Here is a 15,343-nt window from a genome sequence, read left to right as displayed (position 1 = left end):
TATAATATGGTATCAGAGCTAGGTTGAGAAAATCGAATCTGCCCAGAATTCTGATCTTCACGCATCCAGCCTAGGGTTTTCTGTTTTTTTCTTCGTCATCAGTTGGAGATAAGGAAAGGGGCTGGAAATGAGTGAATTGTTTACCATTTTCCAAAAATTTTATGCTGAAATTCGCAACCAATTTGGTGTACACATTAAAATTCTTCGTTCTGATAATAGCCGTGAATATTTTTATACACCATTTCAGGAATATTTGGAACAACATGGCATTATCCATCAGACTTCATGTACCTACATCCCACAACAAAATGGGATGGCTGAGAGAAAGAATCCTTACCTTTTGGAAGCTGCTTGATCCCTCATGCACCATATGAATGTACCCAAACCTTTTTGGAGTGATGTTGTGCTTACTTCTTGCTTCCTGATTAACCGGATGCCCATGTCCATCATTGATGGCCATTCTCCTTTCACCACTTTGTTTCCTACCTTGTCTCCGTTTCCCCTTTCTCCTCGGGTTTTTTTGGTGTGTCTATTCCAGGACCCAGAAAGGGTATAAGTGTTATAATCCTAGTTCTCGACATTCTTTTTTGTGTGTTGATTTTACTTTCTATGAGTCCACTCCGTTTTTCTCGAGGTCGGGTGATGTTTCTTCCTCCTCACCACCTCCTCCTCTTCCACTTCCAGTTGTGGATCCCATTCCACTTGTTCCAGCTGTGACCAAGTCTTTGCCTCCGGTGCCACCTCCTGTTGAACGGCCACCTATTCGTCAAGTGTATACACATTGCCAACAAGCACCGGCTCCTCCTCCAACTCCATCATCGTCAACAGATCTGGCAGTTGTTCCCACACCAGCCCCAACCCCGGTTTCTGAACTTGATCTTCCCATTGCCTTGCGGAAAGGTAAACGCAATTGCACCCTTCATCCTATTTCTAATTATGTTTCTCTCACTCACCTCTCTGCTTCCCATCGCCAGATTATCTCCTTGTTATCCTCTATTGTTGTTCCTATGGATGTCCAAGAAGCTCTTGCCTCTCTAGGGTGGCGCCATGCAATGGAAGAAGAACTCTCATCTCTAACTCATAATCATACATGGGACCTCACCACACTTCCTCCTGGTAAGCAGGCTGTCAGTTGTAAGTGGGTATACACTATTAAGTATCTACCTGATGGTAGTGTAGAGCGGCTAAAAGCTAGACTGGTTGCCAAAGGGTACTCCCAAACATATGGTATTGACTACACGGAGACCTTCTCTCCGGTTGCTAAGATTGGTTCAGTTCGTGTTGTGATATCTCTAGCTGCTACGTATGATTGGCCTCTCTTTCAGCTTGACATCAAGAATGTTTTTTTACATGGTGATCTACTTGAGGAAGTTTATATGAAGGAACCACCGGGGTTTGTTGCTCAAGGGGAGGATGGTAAGGTGTGCAGACTAAAGAAGGCCATTTATGGACTTAAACAATCTCCTCGTGCATGGTTTGGTAGGTTCAGTGAGGTGGTAAAGAAGTTTGGTATGAAACAGTGTCAGGTTGATCACTCAGTCTTCAGTCATGACTCTCGGGCTGGAAAGATCCTATTGGTGGTATATGTAGATGATATTGTCATTACCGGGAATGATAAATTGGGAATTGATAGGTTGAAGATTTTTCTGCAGGAACACTTTCAGACAAAGGACCTTGGTAAACTAAAGTATTTCTTGGGGATAGAAGTAGCAAGGTCTAAGCATGGTATTAATTTGTGTCAAAGGAAATATGTTCTTGATTTGTTGGAAGAAACAGGATTGTTAGGCGCCAAACTAGTTGAAACACCCATGGAAGCAAATACTAAGTTGAGCAATGATATGGGTGAAGAGTTTGAAGATCCTAGAAGGTACCGGCGGTTGGTAGGTAAACTAAACTACATAACCATTACTCAGCCAGATATTTCATTTGCAGTTAGTGTGGTAAGTCAGTTCATGCAGAAACCTCAGGTTCCACATTGGGATGTAGTTCTAAGGATTGTGAGGTATTTAAAGGGGGCTCGTGGTCGTGGCTTGATATATAGAAGTGGAGGAAAACTTGAAATAGAGGGATATACTGATGCTAATTGGGCTGGCTCTATATCTGATAGGAGATCCACTACAGGCTATTGTACTTTCCTTGGGGGTAATCTGGTGACATGGAAAAGTAAGAAACAGATAGTTGTGGCAAGAAGCAGTGTAGAGGCAGAATATAGAGCTATGGCACATACAACTTTTGAATTAGTGTGGCTGAGAAATCTTCTACAGGAGATGGGATATTCTATTGACACTCCAATGAAGCTCCATTGTGACAATCAAGCTGTAATCCATATCTCTTCTAATCCAGTGTTTCACGAGAGAACCAAGCATATAGAAGTTGACTGTCACTTTGTGATTGTGAGAGAGAAGGTGCTGAGTGGAGTGATAGATACTGCATATGTTAACACAGGAAACCAATGGGCAGACCTGTTCACCAAAGGGTTGAGTCAGGGGAGAGTGGACTACATATGTAACAAGCTAGGACTATATGATATATACTCACCAGCTTGAGGGGGAGTGTTAATGTCAACTATGTAGGGGTATTTTAGTCTTTATACTTATGTTTAAGTTGCTGATGTGTAATGTTCTATTAGTAGTTGTGTCCTTTACTTAAGTAGGGGCAAAGGAGTTTTTTTGTTATTAAAATAGAAACATATAAATTAACATGGCCGACTAGAAAGTGACAGAATTCTCTCTTGTTCGAACCAGCTTTTCTCTCCTTCTCTATTTTCTTCTCTTCTCCTTCTTCTTCTTCTTCTCATCTTTCTCTTACTTTTACAGTCATTATTCTAACAGAATTCAAGAGCATATTGGATTATAATACTATGCCTATACAACTCATATTGAAATTAATCCCAAAAAGTGTCACAAGTGTTCAAGTTTAATAGAATGGCCTTACATCCTCCATGCCAAAGTCCAACAGGTCACAATGTTATAACCCTAATCCATATGCACAAAAGAAGGAAAACATCATGGAAATATTGTTGGTATGCTCTGTAGTCCTTATATACCCAAAAACGCTGAAGTTGACCGTTACAAAGAAAATAATAGGACAAGAAAACCTCTAATATTATCTGTCAGTATGGGAGAAAATAATAGATGTGGAAGAAGAATTACATATCTTTGGGTGGGAGAATTGCTCTGATTAGATCAACTCTAGAAAACCTGCCATTATATTATCTATCAGTTTTCAGGATATTTTAGGGTTGGTTCTTCAACTCTTATGGATCTGTTCCCTTCCTTTTACTCAATTTTCTTTGTACAAAAACAAGTGTGTCTCAGATTTTATTGTTCCTCCTATCCTTCTATTGAATCATAATTAGGATTTTGGTTTTCAAAAAGGGTTGAGAGATGCTGAAATAGTAGAATGGGCATTTGCAACTTCTTGACTCCGTTTGCTTGAATCCTACCAAGCCGGATAGAAGTATTTGGGTTCCTCATCCTAAAGGTCTTTTTTCTTGTGCTTCTCTTTTCAAGTCTCTTTGTTTGTCTTCTCCTCCTCAGCCTTTCCCTACTAAGGAAGTGTGGTGCTGGCCAATTACTACCAAAATAGGAGCATTTTGTTGGGAAGTGTACCATGGGAAGATCAACACTATGGACATGCTAATAAAAAGGACCCTTCTTATGCTTATCCCCAAACTGGTGCACCTTATGTAAATCCAATGAAAAAATTGTTACCACTTACTAATATCCTGCCCCTTTGCTGCATATATATGGGATTGGCTTTTCTCTTTGTTTGGTTGCAGGTGGTCCTTGCCAATGGAGGTTAGGGGTACTTACAGTTCGGTTAACTGAACCGTGGACTCTTTTTTGAAACCGAACCAATACCACCAGTTTTTGAAATTCTCCAAACTGAAACTGAACTGAATCAACCGGTTAATCGGTTGATCAGTTTCAGTTTTTGATCGGTTCGGTTTCTCGGTTTTCGGTTTTTTAAGAGTAGAGAAATGTAAAAGAGAGTGAAAAAAAGAATAGAAAGTTACTAAAATAAAAAAAAAAGTTATATTTCTTCATTTTCAGATCATCATTGAAAAATATAGAGCAAAAAATATAGTACAAAATACTAGACATGAATCAAAGAGTGAACAACCTAACAAGCCCTCTCTCGTTTGATTCTCCTCACAACCTAACTTTGGGAAAAACTGTAACTCTCTTATGAATGCCGTACAACATACATTTTAGTATCTTCAAACAATCCCACCATGTAAGCCTTGGTAGCCTCCTGCAGCGCTGTAATGGTATTGTTCCTAAACCTCAGTTGAACCTTGAACAATCTTACAAACCAGTCAAAGGAAAGAAAGATCAAGAGCTTGGTGCTCTTAATAGTACCTTTTGATTTTCCTGAGAGCCACAGTTCCAAGCTTGAACACATGGCTGTATAGGACTTCTTCACTCATTCCCTCATCGCCTCACTGGAACCATTTCCCCAAAGTCTTAGTGAGTTTTTGTGCTAGAGACGATGTGAGAGTTCGCTCCATAAATTAGAAATAGTGTGTTATGTCTTTGATAGGGTAGTAAATGACAAATGAACAGCTAATTAACTTTTTGACCAAATAATTATGCTTAAGTATTAGACTATTTAGGTGTGATAGATTGACAGTCTATGAAGTGGTATGATAGCTTATGAGGCTATGAATTGCTATGATAGTCTAGTGTAGAGTGCAGCTGCAGGTATGATGACATGCATTGGAGTAAATGCATATGTCAGGCACTTTTAACATTAGGCAAGAATAGATTTTGAAAGTAAATATTTATAAATATAATTGGTAAAACATATACATATCATATATACCAGTCGGTTTGGTTAACCGCCGGTTTTCTTTCTAGGCTAACTGAAACCGAACCGAAAACTGATTTTTTTACAAAAATTCAAACGAAACAGAACTGCTCAGTTCGGTTTGGCTCATGTTTTCGGTTTTTCATGAGCACCCCTAACGGTGGTAGAAAAGTTTTTGACCCTTCAACCTTTGTTTTGCCTAAAAGGAGGGGAATGATTATGTAGAGAAGTGATAAAGCAGCAATAATATGGACTCTCTGTGAAGAAAGAAATAACAGAATTTTCTCAGGAAAGGAGAGATGCATAAAAGCAGTAAGAGACTGCATTTTGGTAAGGGTGATACATTGGTTTAGGACCATGGATTCTTTTTCATCTCGGTCCTTTGATGATGTTTGGAGAAATTGAGGGGTAGTGGCCAGAAGTTCTTCCAAAAAAGAAAAAGAAAAGAGACTCTATGGAAACCCCCAGTTGCAGATTCCGTGAAATTAAATTTTGATGGGAGCAGTCAAAGCAACCTGGACCCTTCAGGCATAAGAGGTGTTGAGGAATAAAGAAGGGATTATCATTGCACTATTTTCCAGTCTATGGGAATGGGGGATTCCATCAGAGCAGAATTGCTTGCGGCTATGATAGGGCTACAGATTGCAAGGGAGATGGGCCTAACAAATGTGGAGATTGAAGGGGACTCAAAACCGGTGATAGGGTGGCTAAAGGACCCAGAGCCTATAATATGGTGTTTTAGGGATGAGATGAAAATGTTTAAATGGATAACCAGAAACATGAACTTGAAATCTCTTGGGTTAGGAGAACAGCTAATGCTATGGCAGATGGGTTAGCTAAACAAGGCGTCAATAAGGACGGTTTGTATTGGGCTCAGCTGCAATTGTTTTTGATAATTCCTTTTATTAAGTTAGTTTGAGAGGCAACACCTTGTGCCTCTCTGTGGGATGCTTGTAATGCTTTATTCTCTTTGATATTTAATAACACCTCGTTCCACATCATCACAAGAAAGAAGATACTGTGCTCTTCATCCTAGTCTTGCGCCAAAACTAGCTCCTTTAGAGGCTTACAGGTTGCAAGAGGCATCACCTATATGCCCCAACAAATTAAAAGGTAAATAGCATTTGGCTTACATACTGAAGGACTTAAGCACATTCAACTGGGACGGACTCTCTTACCCAGCTAATGAAGTTTAAGAATCATAGAAATAAAAGATATCAGAAGAAAGTATTACTTTACTCATACAAACTGTAGCTTCTAAAGTTGGTATTTTTTGAATGGTATTTTTCATGCAACACCCGAATTCATACAATTCAGCACAAAGGCTGCTAATATTTATGTTAATGCATGAATTTTTTTTTTTTTGCTATTACATATTACACATTAGAGGAAATAAAAAGTTTAATCTTGAAAGTGGGGGCAGTTAAAAGGCTTTGCTAGACTATCAAGGTGATAAGAAGGTGAAAATATGTGGAGGTCAGGCACATATTTGGGGCAATGGCTTAAGCAGGGATAATCACTTGAAACCAAAAGGTGCAGGGGCTTTCTCCAGCCACTATTTAAATAGGCTAAAGGCTCTTAAGAGAAGAGGCTTTAAACTTAGGAGTTCAAACTTCCTCAAAAAGGGCAAAAGTCTTTATTGAGGATCAACATGGGGAAGAGAAGACCTGGAGATGCTGCCCTTTGGGTTTGGGAGATTGATAAGTATGAAGCCAAAGGAGATAAGAAGACCAATGCTGACTCAGGGGAAGGTATGACTGAGGACAAGAGTTTACGATGCAATGCTTCTACGGATTCCTGTACTGGCTCGCAACGTCCTGAGGATCAGATTTTGGCTTTTCCTGTGGCTGTTTTGAAACAATGGGCAGCTGGTGATGAGTCGGATCAGGTGGGGGATTGTGATTGTAACATAGATTTGTCTGGTTTGATTTTTGGAGCAGTGAGTCAGGAGGTGGTTGATACTAGTTTGGATCAATGTTGTCAAAATCTTATAATTTACGATATTTGTGAATCATGAATCCCAAGGGTTTCGATTCAAATCTTATGTCTGAATCCTTTTCTGCAAATTCAATTAAGAATTAGTTCTCTACTTTTTTTTTTGTTTATGTTTAGTTTTTCCATGGGAGACTTTTTTAAAGCTCTTACTAGAAAATGACTTATGTACATTATTCAAGAGTAGAAATTGAGTTTATTTTTTATTATATGTAAGTTAAAGGGCCATTGTATGTAGATTTATTTGATTTTCAAGTCAAACTTCATTATATCATCTTAGGCTTCTATTGTATAAGTGGTAAATTCTATTGTTTTAAGCACATATATGTTAGATATAGATTAAGAATAGGGTAAAGTCACTTTCCTATATATATTTAGCCTTTTAATATACCTATATTTAATTTTTTGACAATTTTGTAAAAAATAGAAATAATCTTACGATTTACAATACGATTCACGATTCGATTCGATTCAATTTTCTCTACAATTTACAATACGATTACGATTTTCAAAACATTGGCTTGGATTGATTTCTCTCCTGCTGAGGAAGCAAAAGAGGTTTTGAGGGAGAGGACGAAGGAAGCTGGAATAAGGGCAGGTGAAGCTGAACCTGAAAAGTTTGCAGGTGATGGAAAAGGCGGGTTTGAAGACAGTGACGGGGTTGGTTGTGATTCTTCCTAGGTGGAGTGTTGTATTGTTAATAACAGTATTTTTGGCAAAGTGTTAGTAGGAAAGTTAGGTGTGGATTTAGAAAGGAGGGTGGCAGAGGTTGTTAAGGACACAATTGTTTAAGTGGCACCAAAAAATCTCGTGGAGCTAGGAATTCACACATTGTTCACATAACCAAGGTATTTTCTCGGTTCAAACTTGGTTTGGTGGGGGCAAGACCTACAAAAAATTACAAAAAGGTTTATAAAAGGAGAGAAGGGAAGGTATCAATGCCAACAACCGAAGAGGCTAGGGACGTGGACTCTCGGGCATTCTAAAGTGGGGTTTTGTTGGCATGAAAAAGACAATGGAATTGACATCAACTTTGAAGTGACAAAAAAAGTATTGGCTTGTTCTTTTCGGGAGGTGAGGAGTTTGCTAATAAGGCTTTTGAGGAGTTTGCTAATAAGGCTTTTGAGGAGTTTGAGAGGAAGAAGAAGGAAGAGAGGTTGAAGAAAGTGGTAGTTGGGGAAGGAGGAGAGACATGGGATGAGGATAATGATAGGCAGGAGGAAGTGTTCAAGGGAGAGGATTAGGGAGTTGGATGTCTGGGTCCTGAGTAGTCTCAGTTTGTGGAGGTGGGTGTAGGTGTTTGGAATTGGTGCTTTAGTTTCTTTGTTTTGAATGATTTCGTAATCCGTTGTATTAGTATCTTTTTTTCTCTCAGGTGATTTACTGTCACCTTCCTTTTGTATTCTCTTTTTCTTTTAACGAATTTTCTCTCTATTCTTCAAAAAAAATTACACATTAGAGGGGAGGTGGGAATAGAGCAGGATGCACATGAGGTCCACTGACCTTACCACAGAAAGCCTACAGTTATGCAGGTTTTGGACCTGAGGGCATACACTTAGGGGTGCAAATGGATCAGATCATGGTCCGATCCGATCTATTTGTTGGATTCGGATATACTCCTGTTGGATTTTCGGATCGGATTCGGGTCAGTCCCTATCCGATCCAATCTTGTATGTGTGTGTTATTTATTTATACATAAATATAAGTTGTTTATTTATATATATTATTTATTTATAAATATGCTTATAATGCATTTTTATATTATTTCTTTTTTATAAAACGCATGTATGTATGTGATGAAAATAGTTAAAGAAAATACTTGCATTTTGTTTTTTATATAAACTGTTATATTTTTTAAATTTTTCATAAATTAAATCTGGTTGGATCATATTCGGATATCCGGCATTTTTAACAGATTTGATTTTGAATATGTGTTTGTGGGATCCAATCGGCTCGGATTCGGATATACCCTGATTCAAATCCGATCCGATCCATTTGCATCTCTACATACACTGTCTAAAAGGTTTGATCCTGTACCTCCATGCTTGGAGGGATGCCAAGTTACCACTCAGCTACTGGTCATCAACTATGTAGTTCCAAGCCACAAGAACCACATCCTACAATCATTTTTTATCAAAGGTGGATTGCAGGACTCTTGCATGTTAGGAGCAGGTGCCTCCAACACCTCTACTATTTTATCATTCCAAACAAGCAAAAAAGCAAACAAACAGTGCACTATCATCCATAATAAGCAATAACATCAAGAACCGAAATCAGTTAATAAAAAATATGACAGCACTTCAACTCACAGACACTTTTGACGTTGTGCCAAGAGTTATAATGTCTCCACTTGCAAGCTCAAAGGGCTCACTCTTATGTCTACTCCCACTATCAGGGTGCTGGACTGCCTGGGAGTTCAATAGTGTTCCATTTAGACTACCCATGTCCACAAGCTCCCATTTCAGTTTCTGCCACCAGAAAACACAAGTCCAGTGGTAAGGCAACCACAAAAGCAACACTTAAAGATCATGGATGAAAGTCAAGTAAATTTTCTGTGAAGGCATTTACATTTGTGTTCCAGTTAATCAGAGCATGCTTCCCAGAGACCTCTGAATCCTTCACTAACAGATCACTTGGAGAAACACGGCCAAGGGTCACTGGAAGTTTAGCAGTATTTGTTGACAGAAGGGAACAACGAAGCCCACAAGAGGGACCAGATATAACTTCCAGGCTCAGGCTGCTTCCTGCACTTCTAACAAAATGATAGGATTACATATTTTACATATACAACAGTTACTATAAAAGGTCCATAGGCAGTAAGCATTTCATATCTCAAAACATTATAAAACTCCTACATGAATGGATGAGAGAATACTTTGAGCTTCAATACCCGTAAGCCCAGGCTCTTGAGGACTATCATTTTCAGCAATGAATGGCAATTGATTATTTGTCCTTTCTCTCTTCACATGTTTTCGCTCTTCAACTGGGCACTTTGCCACCAAAGTGCGCTTAATTGTATGACCAACTGGGACATCTTCTGATGGATCAGAAATTACATCTAGAACCAAGTTAGCACCTGAAAGAAAAGCCTAGGAATGAGAGAGCAATAAGATAAGTGACAAAAAGAAAAGTGTCTAAAACTAGCAATAAACGAATAAACAGATGACAAGAAAGAATTGTATGCCTTGATTAGAATGTTCATCCGTTGATGGGAGCTTCTGTTTACAGGCAAGTCCCTGTGTTCTTGGTGAGCTGATATTCTCTTCAGCTTGAGGATGTAAAACCTCTAAAAGCTGATTTGTTGGCAAGTCATTGACTTGACTTTGGACAGAACCTATATCATCAGAAATAAGAGGCCTTTCTAGGTCTCCAACCTGCAGATGGGGCCACCAAATAGAACATTAGTTATTAACCCAGAAGTTTAAAAAAAAAAAAAAGTTTAAGGTCAATATACACTCTTTCTTTTTTCCTAGTGGGTAAGTCTGAATTGAACCCATGATCTTGAGAATGTTGTTCAAAACATTAGCCATTTTAATAACCAAAATATTAACCAATTTATTATTCCAATAATGCCATGCATCTCATGTGATCATATCATAAAATAAAAAGTCCTAGTATACAGAAATGACGAACAGGAAAAACACATAATACATTCCAAAGTGAAATATCTTGGATATACAGCCAATCAAGAATGTTCACCTGGAAGGTCTTCAGTATTCATTTCGTTCCTCGAGTTGTTAAAAAGGGAGATAGTACGATAAGGCATTAAGAAGTTAACTTTAAACAAAATGGCACTCCTATAGAGCAACTTCACAGAGTACAACCTCCTAAATGGTAATATGGGAGCACATGTGGTCTTTAAGATTTCTCTGCAAATACTTGATAATTTAAAAAGTGTTTGGTATTGCTGCCATGTGAATATGAGACATTGGGATCAATTCACAAACATACTAGGAACCAACTGGCAACATTGCCAATTCGTTATAATAACAAACACGGTTCTTATGTAAAAGGGAAAAAAAAGATAGAAATGAAAAGAACATGGGAATCTTTTTAAATTCAAAATCTCAGCTTCTAAAATAAAGGGAAATCTTATAAGTTATAGAAAGGCAACACTAGAACGTGCAGCTCATAAAAGCATCTTTGTTTTGGTAGGTGAAAGAAAACCAAAATAATTAATAGGTCTTTGTGTGCCCCCTCCCACCAAACCACAAAAAGGGTCACCCCAAGCATGTAACCTATATTGAGTGAGAGAGTAGAGAGGGATAAAACCTTAAAGAGAGAAGCTACAGATAACATTTGTCTCTGTAGAGATCAGAAGACATGACCAACTTCACCAGTTCAGCTCAACTAATTCTTGCCCTCCAAAGGATTCAAGTAAATAAGAGCTGTGATGGCCAATAAAAATATACTATATAGTTATGACAATTGGAGAAGGATCTAAAAGAAGGGAAAGCGTATTGGGTCCTTGAAACAGTTCAAATCATTTGAACAACAACCTGATTGATCTGTTAATAGATAATTCCACTCAGTCTGCGTATCCCGTTACTTGGACATTTTAAGTACAAGGCTAGATTTTGCTTTCATATTGTAACCACACCTCCTTGAGAGTAACAAAGGTTGATCGTCACATTTTTTTTCCTTTATCTTGCATTAGTTCAAAACGAGACTTATTCACATTTTTTCCTTTAGCTTGCATTCATTAGGCCGTTTAGCAATTGATAAAACTCGGACTAGGGATCCACATTAAGCATTTCCGGAGTTTCTAAACATATTTAAAAAGAAAAAGAAAAAACGATAAGCAGTGTTGATAACCGGTTTCCCTCCTTTGACAGCCAACCAAAGGAACAAATGCACGTAAAAACAAACTAGCTCGCCTATAACACCGGCACAAATAATCCAGCATCGATTGTATCGAATAATGTAGGTCCGATATCATTTTACGGTTCTACTCCAACATCTTCTTCTCCCTTTATACTGACATAAATAAAAAGACTAATTTACAAAGTCTAACACAAAAGCGAATCCAAATAATGCTTATTCACGAGAATTGGAGACACTCAATACACTAAAAATCCATAACTCTTTACAAACGACGAATTGTATTTTGAAATACACGAATATACGAATCAAGTACGGAGTTCAAGAAATTACAGAATATAAGGAACTAATTAATTAGAGAAAAAAATGGAATGCTAGTTTTGTTTTACAAAGCCTAACACAAAAGCAAACCCAGAATAGTGCTTATTCAGGAGAACTGGAGACACTCAACACTCTCAAAATCCATAACTCTTTACAGACTCCGAATTGCATTTTGAAATACACGAACATTGATGCATAACGAAAACCAAGCGAATCAAGTACATAGTCCAGGAAATTGGAGAATTTAAGAAACTAGTTAATTCGAAATAAATAAAAAAATGCTATTTTTGATCGGTTTTGGATTTTGTTACCTTGATCTGACGATGTTGAGGTGACGAGAAGAAGAAACGCCATGGCCTGCAGGCCAGGAGAATGAAGAGGATGATCAGAACCAGCATAAGGATGACAACGAGACCGACAATGCTCTCTGCCATCACCATCGCCATTGCCCCCGTCGAAAGCTAGTATGGATGGAAGAGCGGAAGAGCGTGAAGGGCGCTCTGAAATGGTCGCATTTTATGTTTATTATTTAAAAGGGCATACTATGGAGTTAGTGACAATTAGCCCCCTGCATTTTCGTTGACGTCGAGGGCCACCCCTATACTATGGATCAGTGATAATTACCCCCTTAATTTTTATTTGTGATAAAAAGCCCCTGAACTTATACGTTATGACAAATACCACCCGGCTGTTAAGTGAGAGAGGAGAACCTATAAAATTACTAAAATACCCATCTAATCTTTCCATATTTATCCCTTGCCCTTCTCTCTTAAACCCTAATTGACCCAAAAATACCTCTATTTTTTCTGAAAATGGACATTAGCTAAAGTAACAAGAATCTTTTCATTGACATAGAAGTTTTATTTCATTGACATGTAAAGAATGCAAATTCTGGTTTAATTTTGTTTTGAGTTTTACTTTATTCTGCTTCAGGTCTAATTACTTTACTTCGTTTGTATTGCAATCAAACAAAATAAGGTAAATTTTGAACTAAGAACAAATCATAATTTGCACCAAAATCATTTGCACTATCATGGTTTTGCATAAGTGCAAATAAATTCGCATTGCAACCAAACACAGCCTAAGGGAAAGATATGCATAGAATTCTTTCCAATTGGTGTTTGATTAAAATTTTATACTTAAGATTTATTTTATTCTTATAATGAAAGTTTCTTATCTGAAACAAAGTGTGAAGAATTGAAAAGTGTTTTGAAATTCTAACTTCTAAGGGAAAGATTTGCATTGATTTTCCTTTCCAATTGGTGTTTGATTAAAATTTCTTACTTGAGATTTATTTTATTAAGGGAATTTTTTTAAAACTCACCATGAGTTTTCAACTTTTCCCTTAAACTCACCACAACTTTTCAATATGTCTAAAATTCACCATGTCATTATTATTTTCCAAAACTCACCTTCCATTAGTGCACCGTTAATGCTTCATAGAAGAGGTGTCCATGCCAGCATAAATAACAATTTTCATGACCAAATTACCCTTGTATAGCGAGTTAGAGAAAAATGGTCTTTTTAGTTTTCAATTTTATTGTTTTTTTTTTGCATTTTTAGTGTTGTTATAATTTCCAATGTTTTTATAATTTCTGTTTTTTTTACATTTTATATTTTCTACAATCTATAAATTTTCCTGTATTTTTTGTTATTTATTTGTAATTTCTGTGTTTTTCTATGATTTTTGGTGTTTTTCTACAATTTTTATTTTTTGATTTTGTTTTTCAATTTCTATAGTTTCTATAATTTGAAAACATTTTTTATTTTGTTTGCAATTTCTACAATTTTTATATTTTTTGTAATTTCTATGTTTTTTATGTATTTTATATATGAAAACATTTTTTGAACTTTTTCCCTTTTTTCAGGTCTAAATATTAAGATGGTAATATATTAACACCCGCTAATTTATTTTATATATATATATATATTATATTTTTCTATGAAAGTTAAAATGGTAATATATTAACACCCGTTAGTCTGTTTAACGTCAAGTTATTGGCATGGTGATTTTAGACATTTTGAAAAGTTGTGGTGAGTTTAAGAGAAATGCTGAAAACTCAAGGTGAGTTTTAGACAATTTCCCTTCCCTTTTATTAAACACTAAGAAAGTTAGTTGAAAGCCATCCATGGATTAGGTAAATCTTTAGGGTGGAAGAGATTCCAATGTTTGGGGTTGGGAGGATCAAATTGAATCATTTGTTATGGATTTTCTCCAAATAATAATAGTTCCGTGATATACAATTGTTGAACATAGAGAATTAAAGTGTTATTATTTGTTGATTTGATCATTTTGACCATAGGATGAGTGTTGGTTTTCAAATAGAAGAAAACACACTTATAAAAGGCTACCAGAGTTTCTTTGGCATCAATGCAGTAGTGATATGAAGGGGCAATTAAATTTTGACTGATTCAAGGTTGAAGATGATTTTTTTTTCTCTCTAAATTGGTTATAAATCAAATTAATTCCAAATTTAACCCAGGGTGTGTTAGTCATTTTCCTCTCTCTATTAGAGATAACGGTTTGCAAATATGAGAGGGGAGGTCTAAGTCCAGTTTGAAAAGTGAGGGGATGTTTTATTAGTTAGGACTTAGGCGAAATGTCATACGAGGTTTAAGTCTTTTACCCTAAACTATTAAAATTATCTACTCCTTTCTCTAATAAATTAAGAAGAACCAAACAAAATCTTAAATTTATATCTATTGGAAAGATTTATTAGAGCAACTGAGATGACTTCAGTATTATATTTAGAAGACTAATTGAACCACGAATCGTTCAGATAAATAAGAAAGGGATTTTACGGAATAAATGACCAAGTTTGGTCATTTAATAAAATAGTCATGTTTTCAATATAATGGCAAAAACAAATGAGTGGGAGAGATTTTTAATTTTTCAAGACAAAGTTGCCTCAACTAAAAGACTCATTGCAAGACTTTTTTTTTTCACTTCCTCATTCTTTATTTTCTTGGAATCTCTTTCTCACCATTTTAGAGTGAAAGGGAGTAGTACCAAAATGCAATCAATGGGAGAGGAGGGAGGGGTGTTTGAACGTGCCTTTTGCTATTACCATTTGTGTTATTTGGCTATTATTTGCGCCAACTCACGCATAAAGCGGATTATTTTTCTTGTTGTCTGTTCTAAAAGCAAAAACCTTCTTGTTTGAAAACATATTGTTTCTTAAAATAAAAACACAAGAAACATGTTATTGGTTGTATATGTGTTTTTCAAAACTGAAACTTTGACTATTCAATATCATGCTCTATAAATCAAGTAATTTCTATACTAGAAAATTTATTTTTGTTTTAAAAACAATATTTTGTTGGTTCATAAAACATGTATTGTTTTTTAAAACAAAACCCAACTTGTTTTTTTTTTCTTTGAAAACAAAAACAGAGT

General features: G+C 36.6%; 1 protein-coding gene across 6 annotated transcripts in view; it reads right to left on the bottom strand.

Moving 5' to 3' along the window:
* LOC104612258 (protein phosphatase 2C 70-like) overlaps positions 1 to 12,449 on the bottom strand; it is a 68,792-nt gene extending 56,343 nt beyond the window's left edge. For 4 of the 6 annotated variants that reach the window (XM_019200228.2, XM_088903097.1, XM_010279619.3 and 1 more), the window contains exons 1-5: positions 12,258 to 12,449; positions 9,989 to 10,178; positions 9,680 to 9,880; positions 9,373 to 9,548; positions 9,114 to 9,272 (exon numbers count right to left, since the gene is read on the bottom strand). In XM_019200228.2, the coding sequence (XP_019055773.1) occupies positions 9,114 to 9,272; positions 9,373 to 9,548; positions 9,680 to 9,880; positions 9,989 to 10,178; positions 12,258 to 12,392 (861 nt within the window). In that variant the 5' untranslated portion in view covers positions 12,393 to 12,449. The remainder of the gene's footprint in view (positions 1 to 9,113; positions 9,273 to 9,372; positions 9,549 to 9,679; positions 9,881 to 9,988; positions 10,179 to 12,257) is intronic. The other 2 variants (XM_019200231.2, XM_088903098.1) reach the window with 1 other exon arrangement.
* Positions 12,450 to 15,343: the final 2,894 nt, after the last annotated feature.

The sequence above is a fragment of the Nelumbo nucifera genome, chromosome 4, assembly GCF_055504915.1.
Source record: "Nelumbo nucifera cultivar China Antique chromosome 4, China Antique-T2T, whole genome shotgun sequence".
NCBI lineage: Eukaryota > Viridiplantae > Streptophyta > Magnoliopsida > Proteales > Nelumbonaceae > Nelumbo > Nelumbo nucifera.
This window is presented reverse-complemented; position numbering and strand designations above follow the sequence as displayed.